The sequence below is a fragment of the Polyodon spathula genome, chromosome 23 (genome assembly GCF_017654505.1).
Source record: "Polyodon spathula isolate WHYD16114869_AA chromosome 23, ASM1765450v1, whole genome shotgun sequence".
NCBI classification, from domain to species: Eukaryota; Metazoa; Chordata; class Actinopteri; order Acipenseriformes; family Polyodontidae; genus Polyodon; species Polyodon spathula.
In genome coordinates, this window is record NC_054556.1 from 2,698,557 (window position 1) to 2,719,422 (window position 20,866).

At 40.3% G+C, this 20,866-nt stretch overlaps 1 protein-coding gene across 1 annotated transcript in view; it reads left to right on the forward strand.

The window, feature by feature from the left end:
• Positions 1-20,866, forward strand: part of LOC121298145 (protein bassoon-like) — a 120,287-nt gene that overhangs the window by 94,376 nt on the left and 5,045 nt on the right. Inside the window, 7 exon segments of the mRNA XM_041225014.1 lie at positions 5,208-7,446; positions 7,932-8,794; positions 10,741-10,837; positions 12,135-12,266; positions 12,386-12,441; positions 14,031-14,143; positions 14,626-14,724. Coding sequence (XP_041080948.1) covers positions 5,208-7,446; positions 7,932-8,794; positions 10,741-10,837; positions 12,135-12,266; positions 12,386-12,426 — 3,372 coding nt within the window. The 3' untranslated portion in view covers positions 12,427-12,441; positions 14,031-14,143; positions 14,626-14,724.

Consider the following 20,866-nt stretch of genomic DNA (forward strand, 5'->3'; position numbering starts at 1 on the left):
CAACACAGAATGGAATCCTTTGCTGTTGACGAGGGTAGCTAGCAGGTACCCAGCATGTTTATTTCTATATTGGGTAAATCCTTAAAAGTGACCTAGGAAAAAATCTTCAGGACCTGTGTTGTGTACTACCTGCTGTCCCACCTTATGTTGGATTGCTATTTGTCCCAGGTTCTCAGCCTGCTTTGCTATATTGAATACACAGACATGTAGGATTTTCAACTGAAGTGCTGGTAACCCACCACCGGCATGGTATTGTTACAGTTTACAGAAATGTAGGAAAATGCATTAGTTGAAATTCTGTCAATTCAAGAATATCTCAAGAACAAGAAGGACAATGTCATGAACTAAACTGCAGTTTATTTTTGGATCTTAAAATTCAGACTGCAGAGTTAATGGCTGGATTCTGGTTCTGCTCCTCTTCATCAGTTCACAGTACAGTACTTAACTATTGTAAGTAAAGGTTTGAATAATTACATTGTGGTAGAACTAGATCTCTTTGTGGATACCAGAATTCAGTTATTGTTGATTTTCTTTTCATGAATACTGCACTCAGGAATTATATCAAACATTTTTGGAATACATTTTTTTTTATTGGTTTCTATTTATACTGGGCATATGATCCTGGACTTTTCCTTAATGAGTATTAATTGAGTGCATTCTATTAAAATAATTATTTCAAGACTTTGCTGATTGCTTCTTACAAGGGTAAGTTAAAATTACATTTTATTAGTTACATTATAAAATAATAGGAATCCACACAGAAATAGCTAGAAACTTATTACATCAGTGACATGTGTCAACAGTAAAACAAAAGATTGTATTGCTATTCACCTGAATTAGACTGTTGTTTTTGTACAGTGTGTATAATATAATTATCCATGGAGGCAGTGGCTCATTAAAATTTCAAAGTAAAAAAATATATATATACAGCGCCTTGCAAAAGTATTCAGACCCCTGACCAATTCTCTCATATTACCGAATTACAAATGGTACATTGAAATTTCGTTCTGTTTGATATTTTATTTTTAAACACTCAGAATCAATTATTGTAAGGTGACATTGGTTTTATGTTGGGAAATATTTTTAAGAAAAATAAAAAACTGAAATATCTTGCTTGCATAAGTATTCAACCCCTGTGCTGTGGAAGCTCACAGTTTGCACTGATGAAAGAAATTGCCCTAACGAGGACACAATTACCTTACCATTGGCCTCCACCTGTGATCCATTAAAGTTGCTGTCACATTTTCTGGATAAAAACCCCACTGTTTAAGGATCATTGGTAAGGCTGTGAATCTGAAGGAAAATGAAGACAAAGAGCATTCCACACATGCATAGATTAGGGAAAGGGTACAAAATAATATCCAAATGTTTGGATATCCCAGTGAACACAGTTGGATCAATAATCAGGAAGTGGAAGATGCGTCACACCACCCAGGCACTACCAAGAAAAGACCGTCCCTCAAAACTCATAGCTCAAACAAGAAGGAGACTTGTGAGAAAAGCCACATAGAGGTCATCAATCACTTTGAAGGAGGCTGGAGTGGAATAATGGTGCACCAGTCAACCATTTCAAGAGCTCTCCATAACACTGGCCTATATGGGAGGGTGGGAAGAAAGAAGCCGTTACTCAAAAAGTACCACCTGAAAGCACGCCTGGAGTTTGCCAGAAAGCATGAGAGTGACCCAGCTGCAATGTGGGAAAAGGTTTTGTGGTCAGATGAGACCAAGATAGAGCTTTTTGGCCAAAACTCGAAGCGCTACGTGTGTCGCAAACATAACACTGCCCATGCCTCAAGACACACCATCTCTACAGTGAAGTATGGTGGTGACAGCATCATGCTGTGGGGATGCTTCTCGTGGACTGGGCATCTTGTTACAATTGAAGGAAGAATGGATGGAGCAAAATACAGGAAAATACTGCAAGAGAATCTGCTTCAGTCCGCTAAAAAACTAAAGCTGGGGAGGAAATTCACCTTTCAGCAGGACAATGATCCCAAGCACAAGGCCAAAGCAACATTGGAGTGGCTCAAGAACAAAAAGGTGAATGTCCTACAGTGGCCCAGTCAAAGTCCTGATCTCAATCCCATTGAGAATCTGTGGCACCATTTGAAAATTGCGGTTCACAAGCGTCGTCCAACCAACCTGAACAACCTGGAGCAAATCTGCCAAGAAGAATGGGCCAAAATCACTCCGACACTGTGTGCAAAGCTGGTACATACTTACCCCAAAAGACTTAAAGCTGTTATTGCAGCGAAAGGTGGCTCTACCAGATATTAATGTGTGGGGGTTGAATACTTATGCAAGCAAGATATTTCAGTTTTTTATTTTTCTTAAAAATATTTCCCTTAATAAATATTTTATTGTTTTAAAATAAAATACCGAACAGAACGAAATTTCAATGTACCATTTGTAATTCAGTAATATGGGAGAATTGGTCAGGGGTCTGAATACTTTTGCAAGGCACTGTAAATGTGTGTGTGTGTGTATATATATATATATATATATATATATATATATATATATATATATATATATATATATATATATAGTTGTGTAGCATTATAATATAACAATGTTCAATAAAACTAAAATAGAAATATTGTCTATAATACCGGTATTATAATATATTGTCTATAATAACGGTACAATAACGGTACAACATTTTAAAAAACACACTATATTTAAACACAGCTGTTTTATTATCTTATTAGACCATATTGGGCTTGTCTTGCGCAGGCATTTTTAAAGGTAGAATACAGTTTTCAAGCAGTTGGGCTTTAAAAAAAACAAATACAGTGTGTCACTGAAAAATATTACACTGAAATATAAATTAATGACCTTTAAAGTTGTGCTAGTATTATTATCACTAGTACTGTATTTATATTAGGCATACATATAGTGTATGGAAAATTGCTTCTACCTTTAATTTTAGTTTCTAAGTACATATGGTATTTCAAAATTACACAAGCCGTCTGAGGCTAGATAGTGAGCAAATATATCAACGAAATGTAAGCAGAACGGAAAGCAATAACTACTGTGTTCATTTCATTTGATCTGCTTTGTGTTTTGGTGTTTTTATACTCTTTTGATGTCTAAAAAGTACATTTCATTTGTAATGCCAAAAGGTCACATTGAAATCATGACGATAAATTAATTAATATGAAACGCTGGCGCATGCGCATATCTCAACAGTATTGCAGAATTTGGCAAGACTGGGAACTCACAAATAAATGCTCTCGTACGATTGCTGCTGACAGAGAACAAGCAGCCATGTTTACTAGGATGTCAAAAACCATGAAGAATGGCTTGATTTCATCCATTTCCTTTACTGTGCTGGAAGAGATCAAGAAAGGCATTTGGCAGATTGATGAAACAATGAGTTTGTAGCTGTGCCTCTTCTGATTTTAAAGTCACCAGCCACTATTGGTACATAACGATAAGTAATTATTGTGTTAGTCATTTAGTTATGTTTAATAAATGAAGTTGATACAATGTCTTGATGCTTGATGATTTTTGTTTGCCTTTCTCCAGTCTTAACAACTTTGTTTAGAAAATATTTCATGCAAAGTATGTTAGCATGGTGCGATTTGAGGGGTGCATGTCCCTGGATCTGCTCTTTAAATTTTCATCCTCGGCAGGGAAAATTGATTTTATACTGACAATGTCTTTCTGCTGGAAAATGTGATATTCAAACATTTTGCATATAGTGCTCCCCCTTTATAAGGCAGCCCTTTTTACTGCGGAACAGGTTATATGGCGGTACGGTCATGGTTGCTATTTTCCCCACAATGCCATTACACTAACACTATAACTCTCATTATAAGGCGGAACACAAATATCACGGTCTCTTAACTGTGACGGCCGACTACAGCGTTATAAAGGGAGAGCACTTTTGTTTGTAGCTTTAAAGCGAATGTTGTTATTCCCTTTAAGTTATCGATAATAATAATAATAATAATAATAATAATAATAATAATAATAATAATAATAATAATAAAACGCGTTAAACGACAATAACATTTGCAAGGTGGTAGATGTTAGCAGATAGTGGTGTATCAACGTGATGTGTGTTTACCAGAGGCTTTCCTACTGTTCTGTAGTTTGTGTATTTTATTCCACTCACCCACTGGAACTTTGACAGGTATCCCCCTGTATGTTAGTGAAATATATTGATGTTGTGAAGAAATGTGTTTAAAAGCCAAATTGGGGTAAAATGTTAAGAAAATATGAAAAGTGTTGTCATTATTAGTGGCTTTTTAGAGGAGACAAGGGTCTCCGTCACAGAGTCTCCTTAAACTTTTTAAGGATAGAGGCAGTATCTATATATATTATATATATATATATATATGATATTATATATATATATATATATATATATTATATAAAATTACTTAACACCATAACTTTAAGAATATGTGTATACAACAATGTGAAATCTGCCTTATGTTTGAGTCCGTTAGAACTATTTGAGCAGGATGCTCACTGATTCGGCTTTGTTAGATGGCACAGGTGAATGTGTAAATGCAGTCTTGAAAAAATGAAATTATATTTGAACACTAAATGCCCAGGTGATGCGGCTTTGTTAACTGGATTCCGCAGGAGCTTCTGTACAGATTATGGCTATTGTAGAAAACGTTCTTAATTGTATACATATTCATCCAAGTACTTTTCCATATTATAAAAAGCACTGACATTGTTTAACTCTTTTCAGAGCATGCCATATGTACGCTAAGGTTAAGGATAATGAAAAGGCTAAGCTAAATGTTTCTAATTCAGATTTATTCCCATCGTTAATGAATAATAAAAAAAAGCTAGATTATTATTCATGCTGAAACAGCACATGGAACCGACTCAAGCAATGAAGTGTGTAAGAGGCTAACGTTTTGAATAAGCATCTGTCAAGCCTCTTGTGTTAAAAAGAGCTGCTACCAGATGGTACAGTTGTTAAATTAGTGCAGAAAAAAATGACTTTAAAAATGCCATTTGGGAATGAAGAGAAATAACATTTTGAAATGACATACTTTCTGGTTTTAACAGGGCAACACAATGTAGTGCAATGCAGTGTTGCAGTGTGTATACTGAAGTTGTTTTATTGTACTGTTTTTTTTAATCAGGTGCCGTTTTTATTCTGTTTATTCTGTTTGATCATCTCCTGTGTCATCAATCCATCCTCTCTCTCTCCTGTCTTGTAACTGTTGGCCATGCAGCAGAGCTCCCTGATCAGGAAGGTGAAGAGGACTTTGCCCAGCCCACCTCCAGAGGAAGCTCACCTACCCATTGCCACCCCACCGCTTCCCCAGATGTATGTGCCTACCCTGCCCCAGAAGGTGGGGCCCAGGCCGTTCCAGGCCACCAAAGCCAGTCTGCTGAAAGACATCACCCATGAGCTGAAGGTGGTGGAGCAGGAGTCCACCAAGCTGCGCAAGCAGCAGGCCGAGCTGGAGGAAGAGGAGAAGGAGATTGATGCCAAGCTGCGGTACCTCGAGCTGGGAATCACCCAGAGGAAGGACACCCTGCTGAAGGAGAGGGAACGGAGGGAGCTGGCCTACATCAGGTGCATGGGAGACACTCATGACTACATGTCAGACAGCGAGCTCAGCAACATTCGAATTGCCACCACGTATGAAGGAAATGGGCTTTTGACTAGGCCCAGCACGGCTCCCATGAATCAGTTCTCTGAGTTCTCCACCTCCCAGTACCCTACCACTTCCTCCTTTGTTAGCTACCAGTACCAGCCAACCCAGACGGCCCCACTGGGCACAACCACCTACCAGCAATCTGGGTTTCAGCCTCCTCAGTACCAAACACTGACTAACACCCAACAGCAAATGCAACAGCAAATGCCACAGCAAATGCTACAGCTACAGCCGCAGCCACAGCAACTGCCACAGCAACAGCCACAGCAACAGAACACCTTCCAGACCCATCAGCAAGCTCCAGTTTACAACACACAGAACACTTTTCAGCCACCTAGCTTTGCCCAGAACCAGCCCTATCAGTCTGATCTCGGAGTGCAGAACCACCCGGGCTTTCAGCCTCCTCTTTCCTACCAAGCGCAGGCCACATATCCAAGCCAGACATCCTACCAGCCTGGCCAAAGTGTACCTTTCCAACCACAGGCTGAGATCCCTAGTGTTCACCAGAAGCCAAGGCAGACCTCCCTGGCCGACCTTGAGCAGAAAATGCCCACCAACTACGAGGTCATCAGCAACTCCACTGTGGTTGTGACCTCTGCTGTCCCTGAAGTCACCTACACCTCCACCACTGTGGCTAATAACTATGGTCAGTACAAGCCTCCTGAGACCACGCTGGCAGACCGGGTGAATGCTGTCGGATGTCCCACGTCTGCCTACTCTTCTGAATCAGTCTACACCAACCTGGAGCAGAACATTCCCCGCAATTATGTCATGATTGACGACATCAGCGAGCTGACCAAAGAGAACTCAAGCACGTCTTCAGAGATGCACAAGCCCGATACACAGGCTCACTCTTCCAACGGGCACTATGGGAAGGACCGGTACGACCTGAGCGAGAACGGGAACTCCACAAGAGGCAGCTCCTACTCCAGAGCAGAGGAGGAATCTGAGGAAGATATGTATGACCACCATGGCAGGGGTAAGAACAGCAGCAGCTACAATCAGAGAAGTGGTGACAGTCATGGCAGAATGGGAAGCAACAGCAGTACTGTGGGTGGGGGATCCTCCTATTATTATGATGACTACAAGCACTCCTCATCACGAGACAAGCATGGATCCAGCATGGGCGTCCAGAAGCATTCCTCCAAGAACCTGGCCCCGGCAGTGGTATCCTCCAAACGCAGCAAGCATAGGAAGCAGGGCATGGAACAGAAGATCTCCAAGTTCTCCCCCATTGAAGAAGCCAAGGATGTGGAGTCTGACATGGCCTCCTACACCATTACCCCATCCTCTGGTGGCAGCTGCCATGTAATGTCCAGGGCAAAGAAGCTCCAGGATGAGATCACCTATGGCTTGAAAAAGAACGTCTACGATCAACAGAAGTATTACGGCACGTCCAGCCGGGATGCCTACGAGGAAGACGATCGCATATACAGCAGCGGGAGGTCGAGGTCCACAGGCTACGGGATGGACAAGATCTCGTCAAGAGATTCAGGCAACCACAGGAGCAAGTCCTATGAGAGGGATGCCATGGAGCGATCCCAGAGGGGCAGTCAGAGCCGTGGCCGGCCCTCCATGCGCTCCCAGAACTCTGAGGAGGAGAGCCCGCTCAGCCCTGTGGGGAAGCCCATGGGTGTCAGCCGTGGTCCTGGAGGGTCAGAGCCACCTGATAGCCGAAATCAATATGGCTCCAGCCACTCCCTGCCTGACGTGCAGGATCACATCAAGGATATACCCAGAAGCCACACCTACAAGCCTGACGATGCTTACATCATGGATGACCTGCATTGTGCTGTGTCTGACAGTGAAGGTAAAGACTGAAGGGGGTGAATGCCAAACCCCCACCCACCTTAACTTCCCTTACCCAAAAAAAATGCATGCCAAGATTGCGTTGAAATAATCACCTGCTCTCTCTGACTGTTGTCCTGTTTGCTATGCCCAAGGCTGAACCAGCATGTGCCTTTTTACGTTGCATTTTCTTTTTTTTTTGTATATTATCGCATGTTATGAGCTGCAGCTTCAGTTTTATATGTATAAATGTTCTCTGTATTTTTAAAAAAAATGTTTATCTCAAGTGTTGTGCCGTGTTGTGTCTTGTGGATTTTTAAACTGTTTTTGTCGTATTTTTGGTCCTTTTTGGTTTTGATGTCCATATTTGATTTGTTGTGCCCTGAAGAATTGCAGTGCGTGTTGTAAAGTTCGCCCCGTTTTATTTTCCTTGCATGGCTTCAGTCTGCTCGCCCTACTCACCGACGGATATGGAGATTGACTGTGATCTGTGTTTGGTTTCCAAAGCCTATCATTTGGGGCAGGAGGAGACGGATTGGTTTGAGAAACCACGGGAGTCCCGCTCTGAGAGGTCCCGGTACTATAGCAGTACTGGCGGTAGCAGTGGGCACTCTTCGCAGAAGCGGGACCATATCAAGCACACGTACCATGACTACGATGAGCCTCCTGATGAGGACCTGTGGCAGCAGGATGACTATGCCCAGCCTCGCCATTCCACATCCACTTCCCGGGACAGCAGGCACCATGGGACCAACTCTGGGAGACACTCTTCCTCCTCCCGCCATTCCTCTGAAGAGCCCAGGTCCTCCAGATCCTCCAAGCAACATCCCAAGGATACTTCCATGCGCCACGAGTCCAGGCAGCAGCCAAGCTCTTTATCCTCCTCCAAGAGGAGCCAGCCTTCTGACCAGAGATCTTCACAGGGCTACCACTCTTCAGATTACTCACGCCAGCCCACCAGTCACCACCATGGTTCTTCGGAAGGTCAGAGATTACAGAAGCAGCCACTGCAGTCCCAGCAGCCACTGCAGTCCCAACAACCGCTGCAGTCCTCCCGGAAGCAGGACATGCAGTCTCAGCAACCGCCGTCTTCAAGGCAACAGCCGTCATCTCAGCAGCCGTCGTCACGGCAACAGCAGCAGCCGCCCCAGCAGCAGCCAGGAAGGCAGCCGACGCCTCAGCAACAGCAGGGGCAACAAGCGCAGCGCACCCAGCAACAACAGGCACAGACGTCAGCGACACGGCAACCGCAGATGCAGCAACAGCCGGCGCCTGCGCAGCAGCAGCCAGTACAAGCACAGCAGCAGCAGCCAAAGCCAGGCCAGGTTGCAGCCCGGGGTCCACAAGCAGGGCCTCCGCAGACAACAGCGGTAAGCAGTGTTAGGTTACTTACAATAAATTCATTGTAAAATCACTAACAGTGAAAGTAATGTGGCACACACACACATAAGTGAATGTTTTTACTACAAATTCTTCACTTATTTTTTTCTGTGTGTTTTGTGCATTGCTGCAATATATTGTAAGCATTTAAACAAACAAAAAAAAACTGGTATGGCTCGCTTGTTTTAACACAACAAACACCCCTGTATACTGAAGACTTGCCTTTTATGTGCAAGAATCCAGTATAGGAGAGTGGTGAGTGATGATAAGTGGAGTCTGTTTAAGAGTAGCTCTTGCAAGTCACTGCTCTTGTAATATTACTGTAAGTTTTTGTAATGTGAAATTATGTTTAAAAAAAACAAACAAGAAAAATGTACAGGGTCCAGCAACACTAGTTCTAGATCTGTTTGGGTCAGTTTATGTGTGATGAATCCACCCTCGACACCTAATTATTGTTTATTAATTTCTGATGAAGTTCACAAGCCCAGAATAAAATGTTAAAAACTAAAAACAGAACAAACGAAAGAAATTGACTGTGTCAAGATTTTTAATAAAACAATCATCTCAGCCAGCAGGAGCTACTGGCAACACAGCATGAGAACCAGTAAACCCCCATTTATCCAGTGCTTAACCTGTGCCAGGGCCCAGCCGCAGAACCTCTGCTAGTGTACAGTCACAGCCCTGATACCTCTAGTTAAAAATCTCATAATGCTTTCTTTTTAAATTTTCAACACAGTAGTATAAAGTCTGCAAGTTATTGTGTGTGCGCTAAAGTAGGCTGATGATTTACGATTTCAGCTTGAGCGCCTTTAAGTAAGATGACACTGGCTGCAACTCTATTGTCGGTTTTTTATACACAAATAAGCTTACTTGATTTGAAAAACTTCTTACATTACTTGGTTTGATTAAAGGAGTGGTACAAAACGAAATATGAAAGCTGAACATTAATTTCAACAAAGAACAATGGCAACTTTTTATTTTATAAAAAAAATATATTATAGTCTACTTCAATAGGAACATTAGCCTGCTATATTATATTAAACCAAAACAATAAAACATAATGACGATCTGGTTCTCTCTTGCCTTTTTCAATGAATATAATTCAATTAATAGAGAATAAAAACATACTAAGATAACAACTACCTTGCATGGAAGTACAAAGGCGATGACTATGACATGTAATCTACCAGCGGCTTCTGTTGAATACACATTGGTGATAACAGTGCAGCCCGTGGGTGAAACCAATATTCGTGCTGGGGTGCGTATTTTTTTTTAATCAATGTCATCTTTCTGGAATCCTCTAAACGCCTTTTAATTTGTTTGTTTTTTAAACCATTTAAATGCAAAACCATAACAAAACATGTATACAGGCTTTATTTATTTAATTATTTGTCCTGCAGTTGGCTTTAATTAATTTTTCTGCATGTAGACCTATTACTACTTTGCATATGATGTAGAAAACATGACTGTAAACGTCTAACGCTAGTACGTGCAATACTCTTTCAAATAAACGTGTTATGATTTTGCCTGTGCCCCGTCAATTCTTTCTTTACAAATTAAACACTGCTTTTGGCCAGGACTGGCACGTCCGACTCAGAAATCCCTGCAGTGCAATACTTCGTCTCAGAGCTTGTTAGTACTTCTATTCCTTACTTCTGCTCTTTGGCTTGGAATTTGTTTCCACCGGCACTGAAGACTGTTGTCTGAGATACAATATCTGCTTGATATAGCACCCTTACTCATATTAGTGCCCAGCTTTACTGGCTAAAGGGTTAAATGAATGCATTTCCTAAACTGTGAAACCTGGAATTAACTGAAAGTTCTCTTAAATGAACCTTTTCAGTTCTTCCCTACTAGTTTTGTAATGTTGTATTTTTGGGTAAGCGTTATTGGCTTCTGTCTACAACAGTCACTCACGCTGTCTCTGTGTTGGCAGGTGAAGACAGAATCGGCAGATGCTTCCAAACTGGCTGCTAAGCCAACACAACAGCCAGCTAAAGCACCCCTGCCAACGACCCCGGCAACTGGCATAGGTGAGTGAAACCCACTGAAAGAAACAGAGGTGTCATAGACTGATGTGCTGTCTTCCCAGATGTGAAGAACCTCATGCAAGAAGACACAGAGAGATTAACTGTTTCAGCACTAAGTGGATGATTTGATCAACGTACTGTACAGTACACGCAGCAGTGGCTTATCCAAGCCATATGTCCGTTCAGCCACTATGTGGCATTGCAGAAAGACTTACCCTTGGATAACTAATGAAATTGTTTCAGTGTCTTGCAGCATTAATAAGCATATTAGCGTGCTAGATTAGTTTACTGTCCTGCAGTTTCAAATGGAGTTCCTGCAGTGCTGAACGAATTAAAATTAGTGTAATAAACTTCTTCTCATAATTGTGTTATGCTATTTAGAGGTCAGAATAACATTGTTTCCAAGGTCTAGTCTACAATTCTATTGTGAACTCTAAATTAAACAGACCATTGCTCGTAAGCTTGGGAGCTAATGTGTGAACAAACACGTATCTCTCCGGGTGTACAAGATCAGTTTATAGTATTGATTGAGTGTCAGTGGAGTCATAGCAATACTATATTTTCTTGCAGTTGGCCGCTCTCTCTCTCTGGAGATCAACTGAGGTTAAAAGGGTCACAGGGAACTCAATTCTGACCTTTTTCACATGCTGGCAAATAAATAAACCTGTGTATGTAATACTCAGTATGTAGAAGACTTTAATTTGATTCTGTGAGAAATTGAAAGAGAACTTTATTGATTTTACTGATCTCCCATTGATCCAAATTACCTGAAAATATTAAAATTTTAACTGGTGAAAAAAAGATATACCCCAGACATTGCAGGAGTAAAGACATGGGTCAGTCTGGCCTATTTTATATAATTGTGAATTACCTCTAGTAGTTCTTAGAATCTTATCTCTCTGATAGTTGCTAAGTCTGTATGAAATATGGAAAAATAAGCATTCCTTTTTCTAGCTCCAACTGAAACTTTCTGTCTTTTACCTTTTAAAGGATTTCAAATAAAAAATGTACATCTCTGTTGCCGAGTCATGTTTTTATTTTGGCCGGTGCTTCTGAATTGTTTCTTGTAATTTTATTAACTTGTTTGTATTGGTTGAGGTCATTTGAATTTGTTTGTGTGTTTTTTTTTATTATTATTATTTGCCACCTTCTTGACCAGGTCTCCCTTGAAAAAAGGATTTTAAACTTCTAAATAAATGTTAAATACAAATAAAATAAAATAAAGAGGGATAAGGAACAATAGGATCTGCCCCAGCCTGGCCCCAACTCCAATCAGCGCTGTGTCTCTGTTTCCACACAGGTTCAAAAGCAGTCCCAAGACCTGGGGGAGTGGGGGGCGCTGCTGCTGCTGGACAGCCAGCGACAGACGAGAGTGTGCTCTCCAAAATCTTACCTGGGGGGGCCGCGGAGCAGGCCGGCAAACTCGGAGATGGCAAGCAATCCCCGTTACCAATACATTATTATTTCTGATTGCTTTTGTTTCATTTTTTTTTTTTTTGTGAAGCGATGATCATCCTTAACACATATTTTGTATTACCTTCCTCCATACAGCTGTGTCTGCTTTCGGAAAGAAATTTACTTCATTGTGGTGAGCAGCTAAGCAGTGGGTAAGTGTCTTTCACTACTGCTAATCATTTATTTTACACTATACTGTACACTATCCTTGGACATTATTATTATTATTATTATTATTATATTATTATTATTATTATTATTATTAATTAGTCATTTTATCCAAAGCAACTTACAGAGGCTAGGGGCGAAACTAGGCATCACAACTGCTACTGCAAAGTTATTTACAATAGGACCTTGGTTTTACATCTCATCCAAAATACAATGAATCCCACATTGTTCAGAGGTTATTGTTTCAGCCAATTTGAGACTTTCAACAGCACTTCCCTGATTCCCCATGTCATGTTATTTGAGCTGGATGGGGTAGCCAAGTTATATTTGAAATACTGAACATAAGAACATAAGAACATAAGAAAGTTTACAAACGAGAGGAGGCCATTCGGCCCATCTTGCTCGTTTGGTTGTTAGTAGCTTATTGATCCCAAAATCTCATCAAGCAGCTTCTTGAAGGATCCCAGGGTGTCAGCTTCAACAACATTACTGGGGAGTTGATTCCAGACCCTCACAATTCTCTGTGTAAAAAAGTGTCTCCTATTTTCTGTTCTGAATGCCCCTTTTTCTAAACTCCATTTGTGACCCCTGGTCCTTGTTTCTTTTTTCAGGCTGAAAAAGTCCCTTGCGTCCACACTGTCAATACCTTTTAGAATTTTGAATGCTTGAATTAGGTCGCCACGTAGTCTTCTTTGTTCAAGACTGAACAGATTCAATTCTTTTAGCCTGTCTGCATATGACATGCCTTTTAAGCCCGGAATAATTCTGGTCGCTCTTCTTTGCACTCTTTCTAGAGCAGCAATATCTTTTTTATAGCGAGGTGACCAGAACTGCACACAATATTCAAGATGAGGTCTTACAAGTGCATTGTACAGTTTTAACATTACTTCCCTTGATTTAAATTCAACACTTTTCACAATGTATCCGAGCATCTTGTTAGCCTTTTTTATAGCTTCCCCACATTGTCTAGATGAAGACATTTCTGAGTCAACAAAAACTCCTAGGTCTTTTTCATAGATTCCTTCTCCAATTTCAATATCTCCCATATGATATTTATAATGTACATTTTTATTTCCTGCGTGCAGTACCTTACACTTTTCTCTATTAAATGTCATTTGCCATGTATCTGCCCAGTTCTGAATCTTGTCTAGATCATTTTGAATGACCTTTGCTGCTGCAACAGTGTTTGCCACTCCTCCTACTTTTGTGTCGTCTGCAAATTTAACAAGTTTGCTTACTATACCAGAATCTAAATCATTAATGTAGATTAGGAATAGCAGAGGACCTAATACTGATCCCTGTGGTACACCGCTGGTTACCACACTCCATTCTGAGGTTTTTCAGCCATGAGAAGCGAGTATCATAGCAACTATAAAAAAAAGCAGTGTTGATCCGACAGTAATCTGTATGAGATAGCCCATTTAAACCGCCACCTGGATTTTAAAGCTGAAACTTCAACAGCCTTATCCATTTAAAAATGCATTAGAAAGACAAAACGTGATCTAGCAAATCCTTTATTACGTACAATGCAAGTGCATGTTTTTTTTTTTTTTTTTTTGCTGATTTCTTCTAGGATTTCTGGAGGGGATAAGGAGAAAGACTCCAGGCTTTGTACTGGAAAAACCTATGAACAACCCCCTTATGTATTTCATATAAGAGAGAGAAACGTGGGACTCTGAGTGTGCAGTGAGTATGATTACACTTTTACTGTACTGTGTCATACTGTTTGCACAGAAGCAAAGTCACGCGCTGTGCCACCTGATCAGCTGTGTAACGTGCGGGCCACTTGCAGTTAGCTGTTAGATAGCATGGTGTATATCGGATAGAGCCAAACATGTATATACATTTGAAACAGGCCTGACTACTTGGATCCCACAGTACAGTATTACCCTGGAGTGCTACCAGGAAATCGTCATAAAGGAAACAAGGATAATTGCGGATCAGTCTACTTGTGATATATCCCTGTATAGTACATTGAGTATAGATTGCTATAGCATTACAATAATGTAATCCTGCTGTGAATTTACTAAAGCGTGCGTGTACTGTACAGTACATTCGTTCTGTCTGGAATACAAGTATTATTATTATAATCTGTTTATTTAGCAGACGCCTGCATCCAAGGTGACTTGCAGAGACTCTTCTGATAGACTCTTTTCATTTATATCCAGCCAACAGGGGATTGGAATCAATGATGCCCAGACAGCACTGGAGGTCCTGAACATGCACATCTGTTGAAGAAGAGAGACTTTTATCGTATCAGGCAGGAGGTAAGGAGAGAAAAGAAAGGACTGTAATGTGCTGCTGTGTCATTTTTTTTGTGTCCGTTGCTTTAAGGTCTGTGAAAATTTTTTGCACTGCTACCCAAAATGTACAAAAACCCCAACAAGACACACGTCCCTGGCATTGCACGCTGCCTGGCCACATTATTGGGCCCTGTCTGCCTGATTGGATTTGGCATGATCCTGAATTAGAGATGCCAATTAGTTTGGTCGTGTGATAAAACGAGTGATCCCTGCAGCACTACAAAGCTGTGGGAGAAGTACAATTGTAGTATAAGCAGTTCATTTATTTTGTATTTAATCTTGACCTTGAGCTAAACAAAGCACACATACAGTGGACGTCACGTATTTCAACCAGTCTCAATACGCCCCCTGTACTGGACTGTGACAGGACATCAGGCATCATCAAATTTCAGCCTCACCTTCAGCGTTTTATTACTCTCCCAGCTCTCCAACATATAGATTTCTGATACAATTCCCAGGTCACGTATCACAGCAGGAATAACAGAACTATCATTAAATGGAGCAGTGTCACCTATCTCCTCCCCGCTGGTGTCAGGAAGTAGCCTATCGATCCCCCTGCTCACCTATGTGCTGCAGTGTGCACCAGAATAGCAGGGCTCGATACGCTGTGAAGGGCGTTGTCAGTGTATGAGTGAACAGAGTTAGTTTTATCTCTGCACGAAAATGGAAGTTTAAACAGTGCTGCATAGGCGGGCTGCATAGGCTACATGTGCTTTGGGTTTATATAAGTGCACGTTGTTATTGCTTTGATTTCTTTTCTCTTTTTTTATCATTGCCTTTCTATTAAGATGCACTCACTGACCCCCACCCACACACACACCACACAACCGCACCGTTTGGAAAGCTTTGCTTCAGGTCTGAGGTTTCACAGGGTCCCCCGATGTGGAGCCGAGTAAAACAAAAATGTTTCTGATAATACAGTGAGTTTTTGTTGTCTGTTTTTTATTGCTGCAGCCCTGTTGACCGGTACTCACTGTTTTGGACTCTCTCTATCTTTTTTAGTCATAGTCATCGCCTTTGTACTTCCATACTAATGGGTTATTTAGTGTATTTGCGAGAATGCCTGTGCTGGATGAAGCGTTTTTTTATTAACTAGACTTTGACATTTTAGTCCATAAGTGGCTCTGAGAAAATTATTTTTCAAACTTGCATTGCATTGTCATCACTCCAAGCGAGGGATTTAAGCAATCAGTTTAAAAGACACTACAGGATGTTTAATTGTGCGATTATTGTGTGACAGCTGGACCTGTGTGGAAAACCATCATTATTAGGCATTTGCACACTGATTATTGCCACAGGATTCCACCCTGTGGAGAATGCTCTCTGTGGTTAACCTTTAGGGAGGGTTCAAAGGCTTCCTACGCCCCAGTAGCTTTTCCAATAGTGCTTTAATTACTTGGTAAGACTGGGCTGCTGTGCGACATTTTTATAATTATGTTTTGAAAAGCGATCATTCAGTTAGGCTTAAACTTGGTATGGACGTTCCTTAGCACGTGAAATAGTAAGGTATCAAAATTCTTAGTGTTTTTGTACAGCAAGAACCTTTTGCCTAAATTCGATGAACACTGACACACAGTCATTGTAGGTCACAGGAACGAGGGTGTAAAGTAGTGCATGCTTGTGTAACAGTCAATATTTTCACTTCCAACTGCTTGCTACTTGAAAACCATCTTCTTTTCAACAACCTTTGCTAATGCTAATCTGGATTCATAGCTGAATATAGTCAGCGGACCATGCTTCCAGGCCACCACAGGGTTAAAATATGAAATATGCCACTCTGATGAATAACATTGAAATGAATAGAGGGGGCCAACGCTTCCGGGCATTGCTGCATTTAATAAAAGTGCAAACAAGCTGTGTTCTTGTCTGCAGTGACGCATTGTATGCAGCCTGTCTGCTCATTTGTTACATTGTTTAATGGCATTTTCAAAGGCTGGTGTAGTTGCTCAGGCTGATTTTCCTCTTCAAGGTCAGAACTGATGGAGCAGAGATAAGAATCGCTAACAGTGTGGTCGGATCTTCTTACAGGTGATGGCAACGCTTCAGTTGCGAACCTGCTGTTCATGCTGGGCTGAAGCAAAGCTCATTGTGTGGCAACAGCGTTTGTTTGGTTATTTAATGTTTTAATCCCATACACTATAAATTCAGTAATCTACCTGCATTTTTAATTGTATCCCTTTACAGCATTTACAATTTCAGTTGCATGTTTAGCAGGAGGTATAAGAGGATAATCCCCTTTTCCCCTGACTTGAAAAATCTAATATATATATATATATATATATATATATATATATATATATATATATATATATATATATATATATATATATATATATATATATATATAAAAAAGTAGTGACATCAAAAAGTGATAATTCTTCTAGAGGAAAATATACCTGAAGCTTTGACCCATTCAACTCCTTGAGACCATCACTTTCATTTCAAAAACAAAATGTCTTGATTTCAATCACTCGGCAACACCCACAGTACAGAAATGTTCATTAGTGATCAACAAAATGAGAATACGTTAAAAAAAAAAAAAAAAAAAATGTAAAGCTGGTACATTCGTATCCCAGAGAAAACAAAGAGGAACAGGAAATTAAAACAAGGTAAAGGCAATCATCCAAATAAAAGCTGAAGCGCTATAGGATAACGACATAGAACGTCTGTACAGCACTGAAACACTATGTTTAAAAAAAAAAAAGTATCACAAGTGTATCCATATATTATAAAAAATAATAGATGGGCCTCTTCAGTGAGTTACAGGAAAACAATTCCATGTCAGGTTTCTGTGACAGTTTATAAATCACTGATTACTAATTATTTGGTTCTCGTCTGCTGCTCTTACTTATAGCATTGTGCTTGAAGCTTGACTGGGCTGCTATTGGAAAACAAACAAACACATTGCAGTCTTTATCACAGACTCAATATATAAGCCTGGCTATTGAGTGAAGTTCCAAGTGCAATCTCTCTTTCCAGCAGATACAACTTTTCTCCATTTGAAGGGAATCAAAACTGTGCCCTGTGTTTTCAACACTGAGAAAGGTTGTTAAGAATATGTATATATATATAAGTTGAACTGATACCCCTTGTTTTCCTATATGAAAATACTCCACTCTTCTATATGTTAAATTTGTTGAAACCCCCTAGACTGGTAGCAGTGTACCCCCAAGACCAAAAATCCTAGCAATGCTTCTGCTTCTACTGCAGTTTAAATGCATGATGTTGTGGTTTGGGTCGTACTAAACCACCAAATGTAAAAATAGAACAGTCAAAAAATGATATATTCTCAGTCTATTTCTATGCAGCAAAATGTAGCAACATAACCTTATAGTATCCATATGGATAACATATTGTATGATATCCGAGTGCACCTGTGATGATGCAGTGTTCTATTCCTGAAACAAATTAACTATTTGGAGACAGCATTTAAAACACTGCAGGAAAGGACACACATGTGGCCAAATGCAATGAGCCATGATGAGGCTGAGGTGCATGTCACTGTGCAGAATAAACTCACATGGTGCAGCTGATGTCATGAGTCTGTTTGGGGTTTGTTTGTGATGAGTTGATGTGGTGTACTGTACAGAAACAGGCACTTGACTGTCTGATCTTTACATCTTTTATAATAATTACAGTATAAACTGGGGTCATGCATTTGTTCATTCATTCATTCATTCATTCAGTCATTCATGTTTTGTTTTTGTCAAGGTGTGTGGTGCTCCTTTTGGCTGTTTGGGATATTTCAATGATTTTCATCTCAACCACAATTTGGTTGAAACTGTTTCTGTCAGAGTTATTTGCCTTTCTTCCAGTTCCTAATTAATGTGATCTGAGCTAATCTGGGCTTGTCTGGTCTTGCATTTCTGGTGCGCATCATCATTTTAATAATTTAGCATCTAATTATCCCAAAAAGTGTTTCAGTCTTTAGACTTTTCACTCAAGTATTACATTTTTCTTTTTACATTAAATAAGGAGACCTTTTTTTAGCTTGATAAAAATAGGTACATGTCCCACATGATACATGAGTCAGGCAAAATGGAGACGTTAATAGGGCTTCATGAATTTCATCCATCTAATGTGAACTGGATTAGTCATTTTGAAACCCTGTGGAAGAAACCAGCTGAACACTATATGGTCTGATTGGGATCCAAACAATGAAAGAACAAGATTATTTCTCTGAAAGTGAAGAAACTTAATTGTTTCCAATTGCATCTTAAGCTCTTGATTAAATACACAAAAAATAAATATACCTATTTTTTTGTTCTCTAGTCTCCTATCTTATTTGACTTCCTCCCTGCTTATTTCAGAATCTTTATCTTTGTCTTGATGTGACGCACGGCATCCAATATTGCCGTCAGTCTATCAACTTGCAAAAGCTGTTCATTTCACATTTAAAAGCAGCACTGCTCTCCTTGTGAATTGCTACACACTGGATCTGCTCTCTCAACCCACGGCAGTTCAGAGGTTGCAGCAGAGATTAAGTTAACTCATCAAGTGATCAGTAGGCCAGGGATTAAAAAATAAAAAGCACTGACACTGAATTACCCTCTCTGTTCGAGAGAGGATAATTCCACGAGGTCAGAGTGGAAGTGACAGAAGCTTGTTCCTGGTGAGTGGATCATGAGAGGTCTTCATTCACCAGTGCTATTAATACTTTATCTTTTACAAGTGCAGCAAGTGTTGCTCTTTGCATTCCTGTTTTCCTGTTTTGTTGCTCATGAGAGGTTATGCAAGACCAAATCCCTCTCTGGTTAGCCACAGACAGCTGAACCTGTGGCTGTATGAACTTGCTGTGATGGTAACACCCTTATCAGGAGTCAAGGAGCTTTTGCAGAATGTGGCTGTCTTAACTGATGGTCAGTGAAGCCTAGCCATATGCTTTAAAAGAAGAGCCAGCTTTTTTGTTCTGGGTTGTTTAGTTTAGGGAACGGACTGGGAGCAGCAGGTTGTGCTCCCCGCCGCTGCCCCATGATAGCAATTAATTGACAATTGAAAGACTGTAGGTTAATTAACGGTGTTTAACCTCAAAGTTTTTATTTATTCCGTGAAAGATACCTGTATTGACTTTACTCCCTTCACCTGAAAAGGTAACTGCAACCATTGATCTGTTGTCCCTGTGCTCAGACACTTGCTGTAGCTCGTTGTTGCTGGACAAGCGATGGAAAGAAAGTGCAGTAATTGCTTCCGTCGCCAAGGGATACATAAATCAGGGATTTGCAGCACCAATCGAACCAGTTCCTCCAGCTCCTGAAAACTGTTGTGTGACTTAGCACTCCTGACTCACCTGTCCGCAGCCATGAATTAAGTTGCCATGGAAATGTATCCTATAGGTTTAAAAAATAATAATAATAATAATATGCTGGGATCTTATTAAATGTAAAAACTGCACTAGGGTCAGAGGCTTAGCTTTACAAAACCCTGTGTGCTGTATTTTAAAATTTCCATTCCAACAAACATAAGCTAAAGGGACTGCTAGGCATATAGTTTTCCACAGCCTTGGAAACAGTGGGACCTTATTCAAACATTGTATAAATCATTTAACTAGGCCATGATAAGATAGATCTCAGTATGTTTTGTTTTCTGCATTTTAGATGTTTGTTATCACAGTATATATATATATATATATATATATATATATATATATATATATATATATATATATATATATATATATATATAACATGCAGCCTACAGCACTCAGTATTCCCAGGTGGTCTCTCATCCAAGTACTAACCAAGCCCAACATTGCTTTGCTTAAGCATTTCATGGTAAGTTCAATTTGAAGAGCTTTTTGCAGTCAGAGATGTTGCCCAGGGGTCACTGCAAGGAAGTAGCTCTTCTTGACCCCCTATATCACAGTAATGGTCTGTAATGGTTTTTTCATTGATCACCACTGCCACCTAGTGTACATTTTCAGCATTGCAATAGCACCAAATGCACAGGGTTGCCTGTGATTCAGGGTTCTTATACAGTCACAACAGAGCAACGAAACATGTCTGATGATGGACAACAAGACAGTAGCTGACTCCTAGAAGTGTTACTGCCATAAGTCTTTACAGGTATATGGGCACCATATGTGCTTTATATATGGTTCTGCCATTCA